Here is a 26,317-nt window from a genome sequence, read left to right on the forward strand (position 1 = left end):
ACGTAGCTGAATTGGCAGGGCATTCCAAAGCTTGGTGGCCAAAAAGCGGAAGGATTTTCCTCCCATCTTCGCTTTGGTGATGCGAGGGATTTTAAACAGCATCGTGCCCGCTGATCTAAGATTTTTGATTGGTCTGTGGATGGTCAAGAGGCCTCTTAGATAGCTGGGGCCTTTGTTTTGGGCAATACGATGTGTGTAGCAGAGAGTTTTGAATATTATTCTTTCTTTAACAGGGAGCCAATGAAGCTTGGCAAGTGCATTTTTTGCCGATGCTCTACGGGGGAGACCGAGCACCAGTCGCGCTGCAGAGTTTTGTATGCATTGTAACTGGTGCAGGCTCTTTTGATTAAGACCCAGTAGAAGAATGTTACCATAGTCTAGATGGGGAGATATTAGGGCATGGACTATAGTTTTTCTTGCTTCAATTGGAAGCAGGTCAAGTACTTTGCGCAGCACTTTAAGGGTGCTGTAGCATTTCCCTGTCACTTTATTTACCTGGGCTCTACCTGAGAGATTTGGGTCAAGCATGACACCGAGGTTCTTCACCTTCTCTGCAGGCACAGGAAGTTCTCCCAATTCGCTAGGCCACCAGGCGTGGGACCAGACTGAGGGGTTATTCCCTACAATCAGTACCTCCGTTTTATCTCCGTTCAGACGGAGGCAGTTGGCGTTCATCCATGTCGCTATCCCTAGCATACAGTTTGAGAAGTTGGAGGCTAAGTCTCTGCTGTCTGGTGTAATTTTGAACACCAACTGGGTGTCGTCAGCATAGCTGACAATGCCCACCCCAAATTTCTCTACAATGTGTGCCAGGGGTTCCATGTAGATGTTAAATAAGGTAGGGCTCAGACTTGAGCCCTGTGGAACCCCATGGCTAACACTGCGAGGAGATGACTTGAAGGGAGGGCAGTGAAGTTGGAAAGTTCTGTCAGAGAGGTATGACTGGAACCATTTGAGAGCAGAGTCTTTAACTCCCATGTCTGAGAGTCGAGACAGCAGCGTGGTGTGCAGCACGGTGTCAAATGCTGCACTTAGGTCCAACAGGACCAACGCTGCTGTCTCTCCCTCATCCACCAGTTTCCGGATCTGTTCGGTGGAGAACAGAACGGCAGACTCCGTTGAATGGCCTGCTCTAAACCCTGATTGGGAGGGGTGGAGGAGAGATTCTTTCTCCAAAAACTCCATGAGTTGGAGATTGGCCACCTTTTCTATGATCTTAGCACAGAAAGGGAGAAGTGAGATTGGTCGCAGATTTTGAAGCTGGGTAATTGGGATGTTCGGTTTCTTTTTTAGTGGTATTACCTGGGCAGATTTCCAGTTACTCGGGACGATGCTCTCACGGAATGAGGTTGTGATCATGTTGCTTATATGATCCAGTATTACGCTTTCCATGACCATTTTGTACTGTTCCGGAGGGCAGGCATCCATAGGGGAGCCAGAGCAAATGGTGTTTATGATATTCATCAATTCCAGTTTATTAGGGGTCCTGAAATTAGTGAACTGGGGTTTTTGCGGGCGGACGTCTAGAGTCACTGCCTTATTGTTATCTGACCTGGTGCTAATGGTGAATGTGGCATGAATATTTTCTACCTTTTTCACAAAGAAATCGGCTATTTGTTCACATGTCTCCGTGGAGTAGGTGTCTTTAGTATCCAAGCGAGATAGTGTGGTGATTTCTTTATAGATACCGAATAGTTCTTTGGTAGGGTTTTTAGCTTCCATAATTCTGCATTTGTAATAAAGACTCTTCTCTACTCGTACCAATTTTTGGTATTTTTTCAGCTCAGTTCTATACTTTTCTTTGAGTTCTGGGGCGTAGTCTTTCCTCCACATTCGTTCAATGAATTTGCATTGTGCTTTAGCCTTTTTCAATTTTTCAGAGAACCAGGGGGCACTTTTAGTTTGACGAGCTGGGGGCTTGGTCGTCCAGGGAGCAGTTTTGTCTAACGCTTTTGTTATCCATGCTTCAAAGTTGTCCCATTCCTCCTGTAGGGACGTGGCCGCAGTCAGGGGGTGATCGGTAAGTTCCTGCAGCAATATTTCAGGGGTGCATTTTTTAAAGTTTCGGCGTTTGTAAGGGGGATTTTTCGCATATGACTTGGTGATAACATTTTTAGCTATTCTGAATGGCACCATACTATGGTCAGACCATATCAATGGAACTGGTGGGGAAGATTCAATGCCCATGCAGTTTGTAAATATAGGATCTAATAAATGCCCTTGTTGATGCGTAGGTAGAATAGATAGGAGCTTCAGATCGATAGTATTAAGAGCATTCAGAAGGAGTTGCGCATCCTTAGAGTGGCTGTCTTCTAGGTGGATGTTGAGATCGCCCAATATGATGATATTTTTATGTCTTACGGCTAGTTGGGTGGCCAGTTCAATGAGTTGGTTACAAAAGGATGTTGCAGCTCCAGGAGGTCTATATATTAGTAATCCTGTAATGGTGTTGGTGGTGTCTAATTTAATAGTGAATCTTCCGCATTCCGTATCCGTGATTTTATGTTCAGCTAAAGTGCACTCCAAGTTATTTTTAAAAATCATTGCCAGTCCTCCCCCCCTTTGTTTCTGGCGGTCGATTCTTAGCAGGCAATAATTACTCGGTATAGCCTCTAATATCTCTGGGGAGGAGGCTTCCTCTAACCATGTTTCAGTTAGAAACACGATGTCGAGGTCTCCATGAATCAACAGGTCGTGAATTTCATTTTTATGCTTAGGCATAGATCTGCAGTTCAGTAGTATCATGTTTAGGTGCTGTTATAATTGTATGCTCTTATCTTTTCAGGCATATTACATCAGCATTACTGATATAGCCAGGAATATATAGATTTATAAAATATATCTATACACATTGATCATCCTTAGTACATACACCATATATTTTTGTGGTGAAACATTAGTGAGTGACAGGGGGATCAGTCCCCGGTCCTGACGAAGGGGCTTGAGGCCCCGAAACATGTTGACCCACACAGGAGAGTAAGTCCATTAACCCACTTTTTCTCTCCGCTTCACTTTTTTAACAATACCAGCCAGTGTTTATTAAACAGTTTTTTCTACCACTAGGCCAGGTATTTTTTAACTTCACTTATCTATTATCACCCCTGACCCTACTGACACTCACTCCCATTCACTCACATAGCACTCTCAATATAAAAGGTGCTCCAGCGTAGTCGCTTGTCGCAGCACTGCCCCGTCCCGCAGCGGGGCGGAAAGACCCCAATGATGAAGCATGACACCAAGAGCCCTTTTGGTGTGTGAGGGGTATTTTAACACACATTGTGTATTCCATGAACACCTGGGTATACACTAACTCTACGTAAGGTGGACCTTGTTGATTATTTATACTTTCAGGAGAGGAGGACGCGCCCACCTTGGTGTATTTTAGCACCACCTCTTCACTCCCTTTTTTGAAATTTTTTTTACTTCAAAAAATCATTCATGCCATGATGTTTGTCACTCAAACGTGGTTAACCTGGGTCTCACTGCACTGTTACCTTTCATCATCAGACTAATGCACTCTTTGGGCTCAAGATCTCAAGTATGCTATCATCACACCTATGGTGAAGACGAATTTGGCAGATATAGGCAATACTTCAAATTACCAAGCTATTTTAGGCTTATCCTATGTTTCAAAGACACTTAGATGACTATTGTTTTATCAGCTATCCTCACATCTGGAATCACTTGGCCGTCTCAGTGTTTCTCTTTTTTAAAACCCCTTAAGGGTACAGAGTCAACACTATTAAATATCAGGAAAGAACTACTCAATATCCCTGACCAAGGCATACTTTGCCCTTGATCTTATTCGGCATCTCACCTCTATTTCGATACCAAAAGCCACAATGTATTCCTCAACAGGCTCTATCCTGTTTGTTTGGCAACAGCTTTATAGTGCTATTTTAGATTACCTCGTTCTTATTTATTACTTTATTTTGTAAAGCACTGTAAAAAAAAAGGCGCTTGCCTCCGAATACCACATGGAATATTGTAGGTTGATTAAGTTGTGGATAATAGCTGAACAGGTCTTGAAGCACCACTATCAATTGCAGAAATCCATCAATATTTGTTATGCTCATGAAAAGTTGGTCAGGGCTCCAATGCTGCAGGAGGAAGGTACAGAAGCCGGTTTTAGGCATCTGACTAACATGCCTGAGGAAAGCAAGAATAGCTAGGCAGGAATATATGCTGATACTTCGCAAACTAAAACAAGGCACAGGGAGGGCTATCCAGACATCTACTTGATGAAATGTGCATTTAACAGTCTCCTGAATGTAAGAAAGTCCGAATCCATGTGTAGAGACAGAGGTAGAGAACACCACTTGGGTGAACCGTGCACATGAAACGTCATTCCTCAGTATTTCTTGTAGCTAGTCAAAGAAATGGGCAGAAGGATAAGACTGGACAACAGACATCTGTTTAGAAGACAATAGACCGTTTCAACAGGTATTTCAGAGTGCGACCATCTTATAACTTGTGGACGAGGCAGATACATTTAAAATGTGCTTGCATAGTACTTCCCCTGCTGCATTCTAGTCATTATAAAAAAAGACACAGTATCGACTCACACACGGTCACAACCTCAGCCTACTATACCACAAAACGAGCCCACACTGATGTGTCAGACTGACCCTTCTGGCACTGCCAGATTACCCTATGGGCCAGTCTCACTGTGTACCAGACTTTTGCATTCAATGTGCATTTCCATCATTTTCACTCTTTCCTCTCCATCTTTACAGCGCTTGTGTGCTCCTACTTGGGAGTACCTTTCAAGTGAAAATAGCTAATTCACTTTTTGTGTTCTTCTGCTCTCTGCAACCATATTATACATTCGCAAACCAGTCTCTTCTGAGTGCCTGCTTCTGTCACTTATTTTTATCTTGAGTTGGGATCCCCAAACAAGGTAGAACTAGAGAAGCACAGGATTATCAGATAAGAGCCCCAAGATTTCATGGTATTAAGCCGTTCCGTTGAACCAGCAACCAAAGACTCTCATAGTGACACCAGTGAGTAGGACCAAGAAAATGATGCTACTAACGTTGACGCACTTCTATGTCTTTGATCAGTTGATCCTGCCCAACCTGTTAGTGTCCTGAAAGATGGATTGATATATTGGCCTGAGGGTCACCAAGGCTGATGGATTTTTGTAATATACTGCCGTAGTACAGTTATATGTCTATACTGTCCTTAATTGCCCTTGTCGCCTTTTCCTCCACACCTTTCATTTTCTTGTATGTCCATGGGCGTACTACCTCACGCACAGCTGTACGAATGTTGATTTGGAATGTTGGGGTTGAGGTGGCTTTGGGGTGAACAACAATATGCTATGAGGTTAGCTTGTGTTAAGTATTAATGATCTTTTGTCCCACACCACTTCCTAGTCGTTATTACAATTTTCTCTGAAGACCCAGGAGTTTTCTTATGTCGTTACTGACAGCAGTGATGATTACTTCTTGGATAAGACTCGTGGGCTGGAAATGCCCAGAGAGTTAATTGAAGGAGGAGGAACTAGAAGGAAGGAAGCCATCCCCAGCATGTTCACTCGTCTGCCCTGCGTCTTGTCCACAAAAGAGCGTTCTGTAAGGTTTATGTAGTTAATACATCATTGCTTATTTTCTTACAGCCTTTTAGGGCATCCTTGTTCAGCGTAACCTGGATCAATCTGTTGTGGTCGAGCAGACCTCATGATATTGCCTTTCGACAGTTGTATTACAGATAATCTGATCAGTCTCTGTGCTGCAAATGCTGATATTAAAATAATTGATTTTTGTTTAAATTTGCTCTTAGGGTTAAAAATTAAAGACGCAAATGCGGAATTATCAATTTCCTTTGAAAGTGAATTTTTGGATGATTTAAAATTAATAGATGGTAATTGGCTCTGGTATTTGAGATTTCTACTAAGTTAATTCTTTGTCATGCCCTGAATAACACTTTGAGCTGTCGGTTTGTTCATGGGGGAGAGTGTAGCATTTGTTTCTGAAGGCTGCTTTCGCTGGTAGACCTGTAGCTAGTCAAGGAGTCTCGCTCACTTTTTGGGAAACATGGGTGAACTTTCCCTTGCACTTTAACTCTCACTGTATTGTCTCACTTCCTTTTCTGCACTATATGATGATTTCATTCTTTCGTCTGTGTTTTCTGTCTCTTCTTTTGCGTCTGATTCTCACATTCTTTTCTCCTTTCTCAGATTCCTTCTACATAATTTACCTGTTCTCTCTATTCTCACTTTTCTTTCCCCATTCTCTTTTTTTGCTGTTTTCTCTGCCCTTTTCTTTAATTTCTCACTGCATATCTGCTCCTTTTCTTTTGCTCTTTTTCTTTTGTTATTCACACTTTCTTCTCTCCAGCTTTCTCCATTCTACATCTTCTGTTCCATTCGTTTAATTTTCTCTTTCCTGCTCCTGCACTCTCTTACTCTTTCTACCATTTTGCTCAGTCTTCCCATTCTCCCATGTCTACTGTATGTGCCTCCATCGTTCTTGTTATGTTTCGTTATCATATGTGTAGAGCACACTATCAACCTGTAAGGTATCAATCAGGGCACTGAGTAGGTGTGAGCCTAGCCAGCAACAAAACCCCAATGTCTCTTACTCCAGTACTCTGTTGATCACTCTAAGTAGAATCCTTATATCATATATTACACTTAGGGCTCAATTCTGCTCCGGTACAACTCAGAGACAGACCTTATGTAAGGGCATGATATTTAGGCAACAAAGTAAGGTGCCATTTGACCTCTATATATAAGAGAGGTACAACATTATAGGAAGTGCAGCACATAGGCAATCACCATGAGCCTGTTGGCTGATGATAACCAACTATTTCGCTATATCATCATTGGAACTTTCCTATAGTAGCATGAGGACAAAACAAAAATGAATATCTTTATTAGTGCTTAGTGAATGTGACAACTGCTCAACGTCTCAAAAAATTATATCACCCTCTTACATCCCTCAATCTCAAGTTCCTCAAAAAAAGGAGAGCTAATTGCTTCCTCTCACAAACACCTTAAAAACAAGCCCGAAGAGGCATGTTAGACATACCTTACTTTATGCCCATGCTCCTGATTAAAAACATTGTAACATATTAAGACCAAAAGTTGCGAATGGCCGACATGTTTCATTGCCAAACAAAACTTATAGGCAAATTCATCAGTTGTCAACATGTGTCGCCCAAATGTGCACCATACCTAAAATGAAGTAAGCAGACAAAAGGGGGTGTTAAAAATGAAATTTTGTCTTCGGGACCAGAGCAAACACCCAGAACTTTATCCGTATACCACTTCCATATAATTCCATTGGGGATATAAAAAATTGGTTTAATGAAAGACATAATTGTCTTCAAACATACCACACTTACATACAGGGAAGGCTGGGAGCAAAAAAAGTTGCTTCCATTAAAGTCCTAGGGACTTGCAAAAAGCTAGTCTTTAAAGGTAAAAAATATTTTTGTTAATGCTAACTCAGTGCACTTTAAGAGCAATGAGGTGGGGAGGGGGGAGTCATAAAACCACTCCTTGCCCTAGAGGTTGCCACTTAATTTGCATCTTGAGAGGTTCTTGTATATAATGATTCATTTTTAACTGAAAACCAAGATTTTTAAAGTTGAATGTAATTATCTCGCTGTATTTTAATCAAATGAATTGATGTGTTTTTATTGTGCAGCTTTTATGATAATTTTTATCGAAATAAAGCCTTTTTGACTTGACTTGATAATGATTCAATGTCTTGAGTTACCAAAAATTGATGGATCATACGTGAGATCCTGCAACAAGTTCAAGACATCCATAGCATATTTCAGATAAGCAGATTGGTTTATGACAACTTCACTAAGACAAAAATCTACAAATTATGAAGGGCGCCACCAGTGATTGGACACTCAACACCATAGGTCTCCCCAGAAGGGGGCGCAGGAGTTTATCACTCTTAAGCAAAACATTGAAAGCTGGCACACGAGTTGCAGGCTGAGCGAAAATGCAGCTTCCTTACTTGAATTCACCGATTATCCCTTGCCCATTCCACCAATGCCTTGAGCATAGCTAAATCCAGAGCCTAGTGCCTAGGGGGAAAAGCCAGATCTTCAACTTCATGTGGAATTTAAGAAATGAGGAGGAAGCTCTTCTGTGTAGTGGCAGGTCATTCCACGCTTTAGGAGTGATGTGGGAGAAGGCTCAACTGCTGGATCTGGTTTTCTGTATGTGTAGGATGTGTCCAATTAGGAGTCTGGATGAGTGGAGATGTCTGGACGGTTTGTGAAAGAAAATGTGATTGTTGAAGTATGCTGGGTCAGTGTGATGTAGTGCCTTGAAAGTGTGGTTGAGAAGGTTGAATTGTGCTCATTTGGGTATGGGGAGCCAGTGGAGCTCCTTCAGTTGTGGTGAGATGTGAGTGTGGCATGGGAGGTTGAGAGCCACGCTGACTGAAAGGTTTCGAATGGTCTGCAGCCTTTTGGTGCGTTTTTTGTTGAGTCAGGCATAGAGGGTGCTCCCATAGTCCAGTTTGCTTGTAACCAGGGCGTGCATAACAGGTTTCCATGTGCTGATTGGGAGCCAATTGAAAATCTTCTTCAGCATTTTCTACTCCCACTGCCCAAACCCTGGTTCTCGTGCCAGCGCCTCCACTTCTCCTTCTTTTACTCCTGACGCACACATCTCCTTTCCATCAACTCGCAAAGCTGTAGAGAAGCCCTGCGGTTATTTTAAAGCTGTTCTCCGCTTTTGTTTCAGCTTCTTTGAGCACATGACTCGGATTCTGTCTGAGGACTTCTGCCCCACGGTCCAGGATGTGCTGAGGGTGCGCGTGCGAACCTGCGGAGTCCTAGAGACCCACTTCAGGATGAGGGGCCTCACCTTCAGGTACGATCTAAAGTGTGTACTGTCGTGCACTTAGTTTGAGAGGTTACTCATCTGTGCAACTCTAGCCTAGACTCTGAAATAATCGAACCGTAATATTTACTGTCTGCTCTGATTCACAGCTGTAGGAATAAAATGTATTTAATCCTTATTCGCCCTAAAAACACAGAGGCCTTATACTTAGATAGGCAAGCCAAACCTTTCTACATCAGTCCATCCTGACTGAGCGGTGCTGAGCTATTAGCCGGCCAGGCTACCTAGTTTCCCAGACAATTAGTAGTAGCAATAGTAATTTATTGTATACATTTCTAACAATACATTACAATAAAAGGCAAGTAAAATCACAAAATCGCCTGCTAACTAAATGTAAGTGTACAACGCATTTCAATGGGAAATACCAGTACCACGGTGTGGTTAAGGTTCAGCTACAATTTACGTTGAAAGGGCATTTTTTGATATGTCTAGAACTCTTGCTCCCCTGGACTGATTTGTACCAAATTTAGGAAACGAAAAGTGTAGTCTGTAATCGTCCAGCATGCCAATTTTCATACAGTTCCACACAGGGCAGAAAAAGTTAAAGGGGAATGGAAAAAAAATGTGTTTCCCATTTTCACTCCACCTCTACCAAAAACAAGCATTTACAATGCAACGGTCTCGCCTTTGCAAAAGTTAGAGATAATGGCATTGCATATGACAAACTTTTTTTTATGTGTTGGTTTTCAAAACAGATAAATAAATGGCATTGTCTTTTACAATGCCAATAGCTTAATCTCTCGCAAATGCCACACACAAACACACAGAGCCCCCCACACACACAGACCCCCCCACACACAGAGCCTCCCCACACACACAGAGCCCCACACACAAAGAGCCCCCCACACACACACACACAGAGCCACACACGCACACAGCCTCCCAAACACACACAGAACCCCCCACACACACAGCCCCACACACACACAGAGCCCCACTGTTAGAAATGGCGGTTTCCAGTTGGCTAAGGCTTGCGCCAAAGCCAGGCAGAAACCACCACTCTAGTCAGGGCAAGGGAGTTACACGCCAAGGATAGCCCCTGCTCACCCTCTAGGTAACGTGACACGAGCAGTAAGGTTGATCCCGCAGGCAATGTAGGTTAAGTATTTGCGCACGCACCCAGCAACAACACCCAAGGCCCACCACAAAGAGAACTCCACACAAGGTTATATATAAAAATAGCCTTTATATTATACCAAACACATTACATAATAAACCACACAATTTACAATGTGCCACAGGCACGGGCAGAATTTACAGGGGATTATATACATTGGACAGGGCCACATGGTCCACTGTCAGGAATAAGCACTTTTAGAACTAGCACTTCGTAGAATTAGCACTTTGTAGGAATAACGCTTAGCACATAGCACAGATAATAACTGTAGCACCAAATAACAAATGTAGCACACAACCAGTAACCACTGGTAAAAGGTAAGTAGCACCCACGCAATCCTAAACAACTTAGGCAAATATCACGCAGGGAATCATAAACTCACTAGCATAACCTATACTAGGAAAAACAACCTCCTAAGCATGAAAACTCATTCAGAGGTATAGGCCAGAAGCTTTACACATGATGCATGAAAACACATTCAGAGGTATAGGCAAGAAGCTTTTCACATGATGCATAAAAACACATTTAGAGGTATAGGCAAGAAGCTTTTCACATGATGCATAAAAACACACTCAGAGGTATAGGCCAGAAGTTTTACACATGATGCATGAATCACATTAGGCAGGTAATCACAATCGCGCCAAAAAGTACCCAGAACTGACCCCAGGCCAACCTGGCCTCTCGGGGGCTGAAACGCCCTGTGTCCAGAAAAGTCAGGGCAGGCTGCGCAGGCAGCCAAAGGAGATGCGCAAGGGGGGCAAGCCTAAGCGAAGCAGCTGCCCACTAAGTGCTGGGCAGCTATAGCAGGGAGTCTGGCACCAGCGTGCCTCCTGGCTCTCTTCGAGGCATTGAATAAACAATGGGGCCAAAACCAACGTGGGAGCCTCGTGGGCTCGAGAGAACTGTGTGCCCTGGAGCCTCGTGGGCTCTAAAGAAACAACTGGGGCCGCAGGAGCCTTGTGGCTCTAAATAAACAAATGCCCTCGCGTTGGGGGAGCGGCCCGCTGCCAGCCAGGGCAGCTCTACCACCAACACTGCCCCCTAAATTATGTGGGAGTCCCGCTCGGGAGACTTAAAGAACAATGGCCCCCAGAGCCCTCGTGGGCTCGGACAGAAAAATGCCCCCGTCCTTGGAGCCTCTCGTAGGCTCGAAAGAAATGCTCCCTTTCGGTGGATTCCCGCCTTGGGGGACTCGAAATAAACAAATGCCCCCGCATTCACCGGTCTGCTCCTTGGAGGCGGCGGGGGACGCTGGCTGTCTGGGCCCTCGCCGGTGGTTGCGGCACGAGAGCTCCCGCTCCTCGGGGCTCTCTCTCTGCAATCCTCCTTCGCTCTCCGGGGCTCTCTCTAGCTGTTGGGAGCCCCCGGGGGGGAGATGCCGGCTTTCCTTCTCTGGTGCAGGAGCACGGGGTAGGCTCCCGTCTGCTACCTGCTTGGGGGCCAAACACAGCGCGGGTCGCTCGACGAGCCTCCCGCAGCCTCAACCAATGGCAGCGCTGCTCCCCGGGTGACGTCAGCGGCCCGGGCCGATGGCGGTGAACTTTCTCAGGCAGAAAACGGGGTAGGCACCCGTGATGGCTGTAGAAAGTCGGCAAATAAGCAGGGTGGGCACCCGCGCCGCAAAACTCGGCCGACTGGCTCGGCAAAATGCAGGGTGAGCACCTGCCTTAAAAATAAGCCCAAGAAGAGGGAATCCCCACACCGGGGAATCCCTTGAGGCAGGGATAGCCGCACCAGCGGGGGGGGGGCGCACACACACACACACACGCGCACACACACCCGCCCCCCACACACACACAGAGCCCCACACACACACACAGAGCCCCACACACACACACAGAGCCCCACACACACACACAGAGCCCCTACACACACACAGAGCCCCTACACACACAGAACCCCTACACACACAGAGCCACACACACAGAGCCACACACACACAGAGCCACACACACACAGCCACACACACACAAATCGGTTGAAGCATGCGCAGGAGTAACAGATACTGAAGGGCAAATGAAAAACCTGCATTAACCTAGCTGGTATTTAACAGCAATGCTTTAAATCTAGAGTTGTCAACTGACGGACCATAGACCTTTCGTTAGATGGATTACTACACTAGAAGCCGTGGGGAAAGGGGGTGGGGGAGGCTGCTGTAGAGCCGTTCTTTAGGCGCAATTCAAAGACCCCATGTGGCAAAATTAGAGCGGTCTGGAAAGTGCCAATACAAGCCTGAGGGTTTGACTTGAGTAGGCTGGGCAAGCCCAGGTGCAAAGTTAACAAGGTGAAAGTAATAAAATGCGGTGCTCTCTCGCTACCTAAAAGTAATCCTTAACTTTTATGGCCCCAAAAACAACACCCTTCTATCTTAGAGTTCCCATGATCACTCACTGTGTTACTTCTAAAGGATAGCCGCAACTCAGGGCAAGGGTGCGGCGCCCTCTGTGGCTTGTAGGGTCGACACCTCTATCAAAGACGTTACCATTGCCTGGTAAAAAACTAGCGCTGTGCATTCCTCGGGGTGGCGTGCTTCGGCCTATCACTGTAAGAGTCCACCCTCAACCCGGGCTGTTAATACAATCGAAAACGGCTGCTGCACCGAGAACGAAAGAGAAAGCGAGCGTCTCTCTAAAATGACCATAGAGGAAGCAGATTCACGTTTCATTTCCGGAGCCGTACATGATGCTAAACAGTTTTGTTTACTTCGATAACTTTGCCAAAGAGGTAAAGTAGAACAATTCGGGCAACGATTGTTGCCTGCCTCTTAGATTACCTGTCCAGAGCATCAAAAGCCAATGTGCAATGTTGACGCCTCTGACGTCCGACGTTAATAAGATGAAACAGACCGATAATGGAGCTGGTCAAGGTTTCATTAGGAGTCTATTTACATGAATGCTTTCCGTTCAAATACACTGGAAAGGCGCAAACCAGTGATTTCTCGACAATGAACCCCATGGGTATGTCCGGTGCTTCAGGCCGCAAGCTAACCCGGGTAAATACCCAGTTTCAGGGACTGAACAAAAAAAAATATTCACACACGACACACCCCGAGGTCCTGAGTGCAAAATGTGGTGCAAACCAGCTTCGAATGTGCAGTACGTTCTCTGAAGCCAAACTGTTCTCGTGATCCGGCTTCCTGGGACTGCAGGGCACAAAACCCTCTCTGCAGCAGGCACACTGACCACAGATCAGCCCCGCCGTTTACAAGCAGGTGAGCGGACAAAGCTCAACTTCTGATTTAACACCCATAAAAAGTCAACAAAACACCACTTCATCTGAAAGTGCTTTTCAGGGAACACGCACCGCCGGGTTTTGTCTGAGGTACTGGGTTTTTCAGAACCGGTACCGAACCGGTAACCCAGTGGTGTCAGGGTACACACCAAAAGACCTCGAGTACTTTCCTGATTTAGACCACAGAAACTCAGAGTCTTCTAGGTGAAGTCAAGGATCGATTTTATTGGCTGCAACCAAGTAACGGTGTCCTTAAATGTACAACAACAGGGGATGTATATTCTCAGGAGACTGCTCAATCTTACAAAGCCAGGCTTCTCTTTTTATACAAAATATTATGCTTCAGGCAAACATTCTTAAATTTACAGTAGGCCATTCACATATTTTCACTACAAAGAAAAAGCAGAGTCATGATGACAAGCACACATTACAGTTCGTCCAGCCCATAATAAATCACCCGGCAAGGCCCAACATTTTCACGGGCACCTCCTCCTCGTAAAGCAAGTGAGAGAAAAGAGCAGGGACAGGTGTGAGCAAGATTAGGCAGGGTGTGTGTGCGATGAAAAGGGTTTATGGCATGTTGTGCCTTGATGCTATCTCGTTCGGCCACTGGGAGAGGAACTGACCGAACAGGTTCGGCCTGGGGCAATGGTTTCAGCTTGCCCAGGTCAGAGAGAAGTCATTTAAGGTGTACGTGTCCTTTGGAATCGAATTTAGCTGTATTATAAGCCTATTGTAAGGGCAACCCACAAAATGGCTGCCGTACACAAAATGGCAGCCAAGGGTTCAGGACGAAAATGACGATTTGGAGGTGAAATCGTTACTGGAATATGACGAAAATGCTTGTACATAGTGTACTAGCCATTTTCAGTCTTTTGATATAAAAATCGTCATGCTACGACGAAGTTTTATTCACGAGTTCAGAATTTTCAGAACTACAAACCCTCCTTTTGCCCTTACATAGGCAATTAACCTATCCTCATGCTAATCGGAGTCCAGGTCTATATTCCTAAAGTCATTGAGATGTTGCTGTAACATCATCCTAGTACTTAGCTCGTCTCTTGATACAGGTTTCCTTACACATGATGTAGCACAGAGGCCACATATTGCAGAAGCACACTGCACGCAAAGACAGAACAGGAAAAGAATGGCTAAGACCATCCCAATGACCATCAGAATTTTCCATCCCCAGGCGGATATCAGTTCCCAGAACCATCCCATTAACGACCAATCTCCTTTATCCACATGAATAGATTCGGAAATCTTATGTAGTTTGGAGATGGCCTGGTACACTGTTGGAGCGTTATCTGGAATGAAAACACAGCAACTCGATTGGATCAATTTACATACCCCACCTCGGTCTGCAAGTATGACATCTAATGCGACCCTGTTCTGAAGGGTCATAAGACGATCCGACTGGAGCTCCGCAGTCAAGTTACTAAGGGCACCGGCAGTTTCAACCACGGTGGATTCAACCACCCTTGTCAATTGCCTTATGTTCCTGCTGTTACCCATGGGTCCCCAGAACGGCAGAAAACCCTTTACGAAGTCCCCAAATTCTTGTCCTGCAGTGTCTTCTTCGCTGAAGACACCTCTAACTATCCTTGTCTTGTGGTAATCTGCCGCCGCTGTGTAGGTGGGTGGCAGCAGGAACGAAACAAAACATGTGCCCGAAAAGTCAGGGGGCAACCATGTATAGGCTCTATCATGGCAGATGAAATAGGTACCCTTAGCTGCTAAGAACGGAGGGGAAGTCTGAGATGCAAAAACATATGTTTCAGTGCAGATGCTTTTCCCTAGCTGAGCTCTGGGATTCTTGCCAGTACCTTGCAGACACAGGTGACCCTGATGGGGTACAATCCAAATCGGGGAAGATCTCTTAGCTTGCTGTTTCTCACTCCGAGTAGCTCCATATCCGGTTACGTTCCATCCTATGTATACTAGTGTCTCATCTCTAGGGATAGTTTCGTAGGAAATATCTTCCTTAATCATGTCTACTATACCCTTAACTAGAGCACTATTCTTAGGATTGTCTTCCACAGAACGTAGGGGGTAGACTTCATGTGCATAGATGAACATTGTTATGTATGCCCACACAGAACCATTGTGGCTGAAAGGCAGGACCAGATAAGGGATACCTTTATCCGTTGTGTGAGGCATAAGACCACACACCCAACAGTTAGTCGTGTTCATTACTAGTTGGTGTTGGTGCAAAAGCTGAACAAAGGAGTTAATAAACTCTAATCTCCTAGCGGATTCGTGTTCAGGAAGGGGTTGAAAAGAATGTGAGGAACCAGTGGAAGGAGGAGGTATAGGCGAGGTAGTGGGTGTAAATGTTACTCGAAAAGAGAATAAAACATAACCTATTAAAAATATCATCACACTGAATAACATGAAAATGCACAATATCAAAAAGCTTTTCTTTGTCATTATTTTACATATCCTGGTTTTAAAGTTCATTGTTTAGGCAGGTCTCTCCATCTCGAAAAACTCCATCCTCTCTAAAGTGCTGCCCGCGATGGGAGGTTGTTTCTGCTAAGGAATGCTTCTGTCAGTCTAGGGCAACTCCCTTAGACCAACCAGAACTGTCGACCTAACGTCGTCAGCTGCACCCCAAAGACTTTGGGCAATCGCGGCCCTAGCAGCGGAACCCGGATGGCGGTTCGAAAAACAAAAATAAGCAAGTTTCTCAGATGGGAGAGCTGCGCTTTCAAAAATAGCGAAAAAGGAAAAGTTTGTTTATTTGTCCATAGGTCTCGGCCTCAAATTGTATCTTTGCTTTCCAGGTATGGTATGATCTCGGAAAAGGAGTTCAGGCTCTGTAGTGTCCAATGGAACTGACGGTGATACAGCTGGTTGCAAAATGTTGTCGCTCTCTTTTTCAGTGAGTGTTCCTTTTATACGTGCATCACTGAAAGGCAGAAAACATGGCACGGTTTCAGTCTCTGAGTCGGCGACACCCTCCTGGACCCACCGGTCGTATGGCTGAGGCAGAGGGATCCGCTTGCAGTGGATCCAGTTTTTCTTCCCCTCCACTCGAACAGCTGATCTTGTGGAAAGAAGAACGAGGTGCGGTCCGGTCCACCTTGGCTGGTCGTTCTTGGTTCGCTGAAAGTTCTTCACGAGAACCCAAGATCCAGGGTCGATCTGATGACCTGGAGTTTCAGAGACCGGAGGCAGGGTGTCATGGACCTGTTGGTGTAAAACACGCAATGTAGCCGTCAATTCGTACAAATAATCAAGCAAAACAGGGTGTTCGATTTCACTACATTTTGTGGGCCTTGGCACTCCCCATATGTTGGCCGGGCGGCCAAAAACTATTTCATAGGGACTAAGTCCCACTCGCGAATGCACAGTCATTCTGGTGGATAGGAGTGCTAAAGGGAGAGCGTCAGGCCATTTAAGACCAGAGCTTGCTTGGATTTTGGCCAGGTTAAGTTTTAACGTGCCGTTGTAGCATTCTACTAATCCAGCTGATTGGGGGTGATTTGCAGCGTGGAACTTTTGCTGAATGCCTAGCCCTTCACATACTCTCTTCATCACACGACCCACAAATTCACTCCCATTGTCACTCCAGACCATTCTAGGCATTCTGAATCTGGGGAAGAACTCTTTCACAAGGGCTTTAGCTGTGGATAAGGCAGTGTTGTCTTTTAGGGGGTAGGCTTCCACCCATCTTGAAAAGGCACAAACAACAACGAGTACGTACTTTAAATTGTTGCACCTTTCCATGTGGATGAAATCTAGCTGCAAAACCTCGAACGGATACGTAGGAGGTGCAAAATGACCAGCTGGAGTTGGGGTTCCCCTACCAGGATTGTGTTTCAGACACACCATGCAATTCTTGACCACATTCTCTGCACACTTAGGAATTCCTGCATTTTGCCATACTGGAGCCAACAACTTACAAATCCCTTTCACACTGATGTGAGCCATTCCATGGGCCATTGTAACCACTGCAAGCACATACGCATCGGGTAACAACCATCTCTGATGCTCTGACAATTCAATCCAACAACCATTGGCATCCAATTTACCCGTACTTTCTCTCCACACACTCAACTCTTTCTCTGTAGCTTCAGCTTGAATTTCCACGACCAACATCATCAGTCACTTTCTTGTGAGCTCTGCATTTTACAATTGCAACTTGCAACGGCAAAGTCAGTGACTCGAGAAGCTCATTCACCAACTGACCATGCTGAATTTTAGCTCCATGCGAAGTCAGGAACCCACGTTCTTTCCACAATCGTCCAAAACTATGAGCCACACCAAATGCATACTGACTGTCGGTATAGATAGTCACTTTCATTCCTTTTGACAACACACATGCTCTCGTAAGTGCAATCAATTCTGCTGCTTGAGCTGAATTATGTGGGATACGTGCAGCTTCAACAATTGTATGCAAGGTCGTGACAGCATATGCTGCAGTCGTGTCCCCATTCGGAAGCTTGAAGCATGAACCATCCACCCATAAGGTACCATCACACTTTGCAAGAGGAGTATCTAGGAGATCTATTCTCTTCTTCGTTTCTTCTTCTGTTCTAAGAAAACAATCATGCTGTTCTGAATCATCTAATTCATCTACAATCGGCAACAACGTAGCTGGGTTAAGAGTGTTGCATCTTTTTATGTGCACATGACTCGCTAACAATGTCAACTCGTAACCTGACAATCGAGCACTAGTTAAGTGCTGTGTCTTGGTTCTGTTTAACAACGTGTCTACTGCATGTGGAACCATCACAACTAACATGTTATTCATCACTAGACCAGCAGACTGTCGAATAGGAACAGCTGCTGCCGCTGTGGCTCTCAAGCAACTTGGCAATGCTTTAGCTACCGGATCCAAAGTCGACGAAAAATACGCGCATAGACGCTGCTTGTCTCCAAACAACTGTGTCAACACTGATAATGCACAACCTTCTTTCTCATGGACATACAATGTAAAGGGCTTACTGTAATTGGGGGTACCCAACACAGGAGCCGAACATAATGCATCACGCAATTCGGAAAAACTTTTTTGACACTCTTCAGACCATGGGACGGGATTCGGTGTATCTTTACAAGTTAATGCCACCAAAGGTTTGGCTAATAACGAAAAATTTGGTATCCATTGCCTGCAATATGATGTAATGCCCAAGAAAGCACGCACTTCTCTCTGTGTTCTTGGCACACTCAATTTCGCTATTGCCTGAATTCTTTCTGGGGTCAGTTTCCTTCCCTCCTTCGATAAGCGATGACCGAAGTAGGTCACTTCTTGTCGACAATATTGCAATTTTGAGAGAGACACTTTGTGGTGCAAATCACACAAATGACGTAACAAAGACAACGTGGCTTCTTTACAGATATCCTCAGTATCTGCAGCAACAAGCAAATCATCTACATATTGAATGAGGGTAGCGCCATCAGGTAAAACAATCGTATCAAGCTGTGTCTTTAGAGCTTGACTATATATTGATGGACTTTCACAGTAGCCCTGGGGAGCGCGTTTAAAGCGGAAGCTTCGACCTCCTAAACTGAAGCCGAAAATATCCCTACTCTCCTCTGCAATCGGGATGCTGAAGAAAGCATTCTTCAAGTCAATCACCGAAAACCAGGTGGCAGAAGCTGGAATCATAGTCAATAGGGCAGTAATGTCAGGAACGACTGGAAATTGTGGCACAACTATTTTATTGACCTCTCTAAGATCAATCACGAATCTGTAAACAGGTGGCTGGGAAGGATCAGTTCGTTTCAAAACAGGCAGAACAGGACTATTGCAAACGTTGCCTCTTGTCTCTTCAATTACATCTTTTTCAATTAGATCATAAATGATCGCTAGTAAAGCTTTCTCACCTTCACTAGAAATCTTGTATTGGGGAATGCGTCGCATTTTAACATTGGCTTTCAATGTTACAACATGTGGTGGTATTTCCAAAAGACCTACATCATTAGGACCAGTAGCCCAAAGAATTTTAGGAAGAAATGACAATTCTGTCGGAAGTTTATCCCTTGACAAATACATTGGAGAAACCACTTTCTTACCCAGTGTAAGTTGTACTCCAGAAGGAGAACAGTACAAAGTTGCATGCAATCTTTTCAGCAAATCTAATCCTAGCAAATTTTCACCACAACCTGTTGTCAGAATAAGGGGTGCTTCGAATTCACAAGGTCCAACAGAAAGGGACAAAGGGTCAGCAATCGGATTTCTAACTGGGGCGCCAGAAAAACCTACTGATACATTCGTTTCGCCAGACAAAGGTGCACCAGGGAGTTTTGAGTGCATAATAGAACTCTTTGTAGCACCAGTATCCAACAGAAAAGGCTCTGACACACCTGATGTAATCACCTCAACGTAAGGCCCACTCTGATCTACTGGAACTGAAACAACTCCCTCTCTTTGTCTATGGCTGTCCTAGCAATCATTACCGTCCATATGCTCATCTTCTGCATAGTAATCATCAGCATAGTACTGTGTTGTCCTACCAGACGCGTTATTCTGTTGATCAAATTTATTCATTGAATTTTGAGGCGGAAAGGAACGTGCGTTCTGGGGGAAATTTCCACGTCCTCTACCTCTAGGCGCTTGCTGAACACCTCGACCTCGTGCACCTGGGACACCATTCGCGCGCTGTAACAAAACAGGGCAACTATACTTAAAATGACCCTCTTCCTTACAATATGAACACTGATTGGGACCTACAGGGACACGTGGTTGAGTATACTCGACTCTTTGCGAGTTCCTCTGATACTGTTGAGGCTGCTGATAATTATTTTGATAGTTACTCTGTGCACCACTATTTTGATTACCACGTGGCGGATATGCTTGCTTTAACAGAACCTTCGTTTTTAACTCTTTAGTTGTCTTTTCTGCTCTATCTTTCTCATCTTTGTCTCGATTTTCGTAATATTGTGCAGTAGCCAATATCTGTGCTGAAGAGGAAACTGCCCAAGAACTCTCTGAATCTTTTAACTTTTTACACAACTCGGGAAGCAGATTGTGCACAAATTTATCGACGAACAATCGCTGGCCACCTTCTGTGCTCATATCTTGACCACTGTGGTCGACAAACGTTTCTTCAAACCTGGTGAAGAAATCTGACACTGTTTCATCTTTCTTCTGCTTACACGCAGACAATTTGTCCCAATTTACTCGCATGGCAGGCATTATAGTTTTCATGTAATCAATGATCTTACCAGGAAGTTCAGCTACTAAAGGCTCAGGTTTAGCACCACCAACTTGTAGGGCATCTGCAGCAGCAATATTAGCCCATGAGTCACCTAACTCCTGATCATGATCTGCATGACGAATCTTTCCCCATAAAGGCTGTGGGACAACATTCCCAAACAACATATCTATATCCGCTAAATTCATGATGCATGACCCTGCAGTCTGTGACAATTCCTTGTAATACCCTGCAGGATTCTTACGGGGATCAGTCAATGTCTGCTTAAGGGCCAATACTTCAGCTCGCTTCCATGGAACATGTACCCACACACGCCGAAAATGAGGCTGAATAGGTGGGTTAGCTGCTAGGTCCCCTTCCCTCCATTGTGGGGGAACTTCTCTCATGGGATATTGTCTTCCTTTTTTCTTGACAGAAGAATCAGACTCAAACAACGACCTAGAAACACCTTCAGTCCTAAGCGACAACAACGTCGCAACTGCTTTCTCAACATCCGAACCCACAATTGCGCCTTTTGAAAACTCAAACCGTACATGGCTCAACTCGGGCGGATTAGATTCCAAATCATTGTCCTCTAAATCTTCACATAGGAAAGCACACATTTTCTCAAAAACGTATCTCTGTTTTGATGCTTCCCACTGATGGAAGACATCCATAACAGATTTTAGGTCATATTTAGTCGGTTCGGTCATCCATCTATGTGCCAAATAATTCAACGTTTCCTTCTCCCTAGAATCAGGCAGTTGGCTACGCAACTGCTTACGCTGTGTGTCAGGAGTTACACTTGTTGCACCAAAGAAAGGATATAAAATATTAGTAACAGTACTAGCCACTCTCTGACGAACAGAAGGAGAAGTTGATGAAAAGACAAGCGGATAAGCAGGGTTAGGCGAGGCAGATGCAGAGGCAGTGTCAGGAGAAGTACCAGGAGTTGTAGTCGTTATAGTAGTTAAAGTTGTAGGAAGTAAAGGCAGAGCAGATGTCAAAGTCGGTGGCCCTTGAGGAGGCTGCACCGGAGGAATAGGAGCCAACTGAAGAGTAGCTGGTGGGTGCTGTGGAGGAGCAGGAGGCAATGCAATCACAGGTTGCGCAAGTAAAGGTTGCGGAGGTGCCGTAGCATTCTGCGCATAGGGGGGTGGCGAACTTAACAAATGCGCCATTAACGGATATTTTTCAAGTTCTTTTGCTGCATCTTGCTGAAGAGGCGGCAAAACTGGATAGCATTTATCTATTACCATTTTACGTTGCCTGTGCAACTGCTCACTCATCTGTTCCTCTTCATTGTCTTTATACTGCATAGCAGCTTGCATTATCGAAATACCCCTTTCTCTCTTATTTTTCTTCGCTAATTTAATTTCTTTCTGTTTGGCTTCCTTACGCCATTGGCGGAAAGAGTCAAACATCGCCGGCCGGGCTTTCTTCTTGAAAAGTTTAACTTCTAGATTATCTAAAACCTCCGTGTCAAAGCTACCATATTGGGGCCATTTTAAAACACCATCTTTTCTGGTGTATTTGATCCACACTTCATTATATGTGATGGGGCCTACTCCATGTTTCACATACAATTCATAAGTTGGAGTTCCAATCGGAGGAACCGGACACGAGTCCTCCAATCGGGAGTCCCTATTATTACAACCAAGACAAAACAAATTTCCAAGTCTGCTAAGACCAGGCATCTTCGCTCTCTAGTCTAGCTTCAAACTTCAAAGGATTATCGATTACGATGCGTCTGCAGAGGCTCAGTGTTTTGCACCAGGGTCGCCATTTCTAGGTTTCATTCTTATTTATTCAAGGAGTTTCGTATAGCGCTAAAACATGGGGCTTTGCAGCCTATTCGGAGCGCTATGAGGTGGACTCCATGTAAGACTCTGTTAATTCCAAGCTCTGGTGACAGGGGCAGCACCGAATTTTTTTCTGACATGTGGAATCTTGGAGATGTCTGGGGGGGGGGGGGGCTATGCACCAGGGAGGAGGGTCTTCTTGACCCGTCACTGGTGGGCAAAAGTCATTGGTGGTTTTTTGGGTGCTTTATATAGCGCAAACTCGACCAACGGTATCAAGTCGCTTTACATGAGCACCAGTTGCGTTGCAGACTGACACATTTATTTTTGTTGGGCATGGGCAGAGCATCAGAAGCCAATGTGCAATGTTGACACCTCTGACGTCCGAGGTTAATAAGATTAAATAGACCGATAATGGAGCTGGTCAAGGTTTCATTAGGAGTCTATTTACATGTATGCTTTCCATTCAAATACACTGCATTGTGTATGTTTTTGAAACGCCGGCTGTCTGTTGAAGCAGGAAAGTTCTTTTTTAGAATATGATATAAGGAGGGCAGAGGCTTCACATTAAAACCGCGAATCTGGTGACAAGGCAAGCAGAGTAAAAGAATAACGAACAACTTTAATGACTTCCTAGCCATCAGAGAAGTACGGGATTTTCCAACAAGCGCTCGCCATGACACAGCACACAGCCTTTTGTCTTTGAGCCCCATCCCTTTCAGACTGGGCGCCCGGACTTCCTGCTGGGGTAAAAGGTTCCTTATCTTCTTTATGGGGCCATCTGGTAAGTCAAGGAACCCAATCTGTAAAGGACGGGGCGTAAAGAGAAAGAAGAACGTCACTAGGACCTCTTCTCCAATGGCTTGCCACAGTTTAGGAGGCCAGCCAATGGAGAAGAGGGCGGGGCTTAACCTCGCTATTGATGTTCTCTCTATCTCATTAAATCTTGCCAGTGAGACTGCGCAAGCGCAGCCATCGCAGGCTGAGACCTAAAAAAAACTGGAAGGATTAACATCAGAGCTAGCATGAAAGTACAACTTTGCTCAGAAAGCATGCTTTTATTATCATGGTTGCAATCTGTTTAGTAGATGTTGTGATGTCAAAACTACAAAAGAAGGCGCCACGGTAAAGCTGTGTTTTTTAGAAACTCATGATTCCGAAGTCACCACTTTGTCTTCTAAAAAATGAGACCATACTGTGTAGAAAACTGCAATTTTCCGAATTTCAGGATTTATTAACACAATATAAAAAAAATTAAGAGGAACACAATAAAAAAATAGGAAATAAATGAAAAATATTGCAAAAAAACAACCCTCGCTTGCACAGCCAAGGCAAACACGAAAGGGAAGGCTGCCTGTGAAGGGCTGTGCCAGGCCCTGTAACCATCCTGTGCTACACGTGACTTTTGGCCATGCGCAGTACTGGTTTGCCTCCCGTGGGTGGGTTGGGCATGTTACTGATCCCTGCTGCACAAGTTGAGTGGATGGATGGCTGTCTGTGGCTGGTTAGCACATGGCCTGGCAACAGGTCAGCACTGCAAGCAAACATCGCACACCACAGCCGAAGGATGTTTACTGCAGGGATTGACCGTCTGCACCAGGTGTGGTGCTGGACTTGGCCACAGGCCAAGTCTTGCAGCTAACCCCTGCAGCACATGGATAAAGACTGTGCACTGTAAGGGTTGACTGTCCGTAGTATGTTCAGCACTGGCCAGGTACTAGGCCCGACCCCTGCTGCGCATAGTGAAAGGCTGTGTGCAGCAATGGCTGTGAACTGTGGTCAACCTCGGTTTCACGGGTCCTGTTGCAAGCAAGGAAAATGGACTCCAAGTGCACCCTGGATCGGTATTCAAATATAATTAGAGTGCCCAGGGCCTAGCCACCTGTGGACCTTGGTGTTGCTGTGCGTTGTAATGAAACGAGGATCCAGTTCCAGGGTAACTTAAGATGGTACTTTATTCAGTAAGTAGGTTCAAGGTAAAACGTACAGAGAGCCCCCAGCAGGGAGGGACTAAATAACCCCCACAACCATACAAGGGTGGTAACCCAGAATGACCCTCACAAACCACAATCATTCAAAAGAACACATTTTTCAAGATGAATTAGAAAACACAGCATAAACAGTGGTATAAAGAAATACATGAACAGCGAAGCACCCCATCTCAAACTTTTACTTTTTACTCAACCCTTATGCTAGGAATACAGAGCATGAACTTGGCTAACAAAGACACAGACTGGGAGGTGCCAGAGTTCCCAGGGTGGGTTCCTGCCCTAACCCTACGTAGAATCAGTTACAATAAAAGAAGAAAGTGATGCTAGTCCCAGAAATGAGGATGGTGATCAGCTGCCGCTGAAAAAACACACATTCAACTTGAAAGGAAACATACTTGAAACTTGCAGCTAAAAACAATGTCACTTCCAACTGTGCACAAGTACTCCTCGCTGTTTCAAAATGTCACTCCCATAACTCCTCGCTGACCTGTGAAGTAACCATTCACCAGAGCTGCTTAGGGCACAGAGATGCGTAAGCCTCAAAGGAACACCACCAACGCTGAGGAATCCGACACTCTGCGGCTTCAGCCTCACTGTAATCCAGATGGTGGCACGCAGAACGACGTAGGGCTGGGTGGATCCAGACACATCCTTGCAGCACAGCATGAAAGCTGCTGATCACTGGTCGAGCTGAAAGCAGGGCTCGTGCTAGCACCAACGAACAAAGAGGCTGTTACGGGTGAGTGGCAGTTGCCAACAAATAAAAATAAAAAAGTTTGAACAGCCGGCATAACGGTCGAGGGCCTCACTAGATTAGCGAGGAGCAAAAACATATGCAGTAGTAATACCAACCATCACACCACTTTGCACCACAAAGACAGTCCAGGGCGGGTTTCCTAGCAGCATCACCCAAGTCTCTCCTCTCAACATGCACACAAGGAAGACCCCGACCAATACACAGACACTGGGGACTCAGTCTTACTCGTTGCTCTCCTTGACACAGAAACTGAAACTGACACAAGTCTGGAGGCTCCCCTTTCATGTTGCAGATCTGAACACGGGCTCTGTGGACACTGCCAAATCCCACTTCCAAACATTGGCTCTGGGGACACAAGAGCCTTAACAAAAACACTTTGATTAGGGTCTAGGCGGGAATTTAAAGACCAAGCTCTAGTAAGTCCCAACTATACACTGAACTACAAATGTACTAGAGGGTCTGAAAACATGCAAAACAGTACGAACACCACGAAGGGTACCACTCGTCTCGCACGACGAGGGCTTAGAAGTTGAGCCTTGGAGTACCGACGGAGAGAGCGGTGCTTCCCCTATCCCTGAGCCGTGGCCAGGTGGGGTGAGGTTCATACACCTCCCAAATCGGAAATTAGTCTGAAGTGGGAAGGTGGAAAACGATAAGGACACCTAGTAGACTCAGGTGATCTTTGTATCATGTATGGTTTGTTAGCACATTTTCTTTTTCACTAGGTTGCAGTAGCTATAAATAGAGATTGGTCCTGAAGATAGCAACGGCATATCATGCCAGACTTGCTGAAACATGTCGACCCCAATACACATCTAGACAATTTGTAATGTCTTGATTGTCTCTGACTACTTTTTAATATAGTGGGTAACAACAGAATAAAGTTATCAGTGCCCACTAATCCAATTTTAAATGCACGTTTTTCTCTTTTTTCACACACTTTTTTGCACTGCAAGATCAGTCCCGGCTACTTTTACATCCTCACAATGAGTTATAAGACCACATAAGATCTGTCTGAATGAGCACAGGCTTGTTCTAACATCTGGGCCCTCGTTGTGCGAGACGAGTGGTACCCTTCGTGGTGGTCTTAAAAGAAACCCAAATGATGAAGGGCGGTTTCATGTGGTGACTGATGGGCATCCTTTCCTGACCACCATGAGGGTCGTGGTGAAGGGTGACTGTGGGTGGACCATACGCAAGGGATGTTAATTTGATTTCCTGTTCTTTACTGTTTTGCATGTTTTCAGACACAAGAGCCTTGACATGCCGTTGCTGCTCTTCTTGACAGGGACAAAGGAAGCTCCTCAGCCCACAACCACGGACAGCGGGGCTTCTCTCACACGTTGGTCTGTTGAATACGGACTCTGGGAACTTCTCGCCCTTCACGACACAGGCACCACTT

At 45.1% G+C, this 26,317-nt stretch overlaps 1 protein-coding gene across 2 annotated transcripts in view; it reads left to right on the plus strand.

Moving 5' to 3' along the window:
* The window catches only part of LOC144769628 (guanine nucleotide-binding protein G(o) subunit alpha-like), a 727,529-nt gene that overhangs the window by 355,859 nt on the left and 345,353 nt on the right, over positions 1-26,317 (plus strand). For both annotated transcript variants that reach the window (XM_078653798.1, XM_078653797.1), the window contains exon 5: positions 8,717-8,845. In XM_078653798.1, coding sequence (XP_078509924.1) covers positions 8,717-8,845 — 129 coding nt within the window. The remainder of the gene's footprint in view (positions 1-8,716; positions 8,846-26,317) is intronic.

The sequence above is a fragment of the Lissotriton helveticus genome, chromosome 7 (assembly GCF_964261635.1).
Source record: "Lissotriton helveticus chromosome 7, aLisHel1.1, whole genome shotgun sequence".
Taxonomy (NCBI): Eukaryota; Metazoa; Chordata; class Amphibia; order Caudata; family Salamandridae; genus Lissotriton; species Lissotriton helveticus.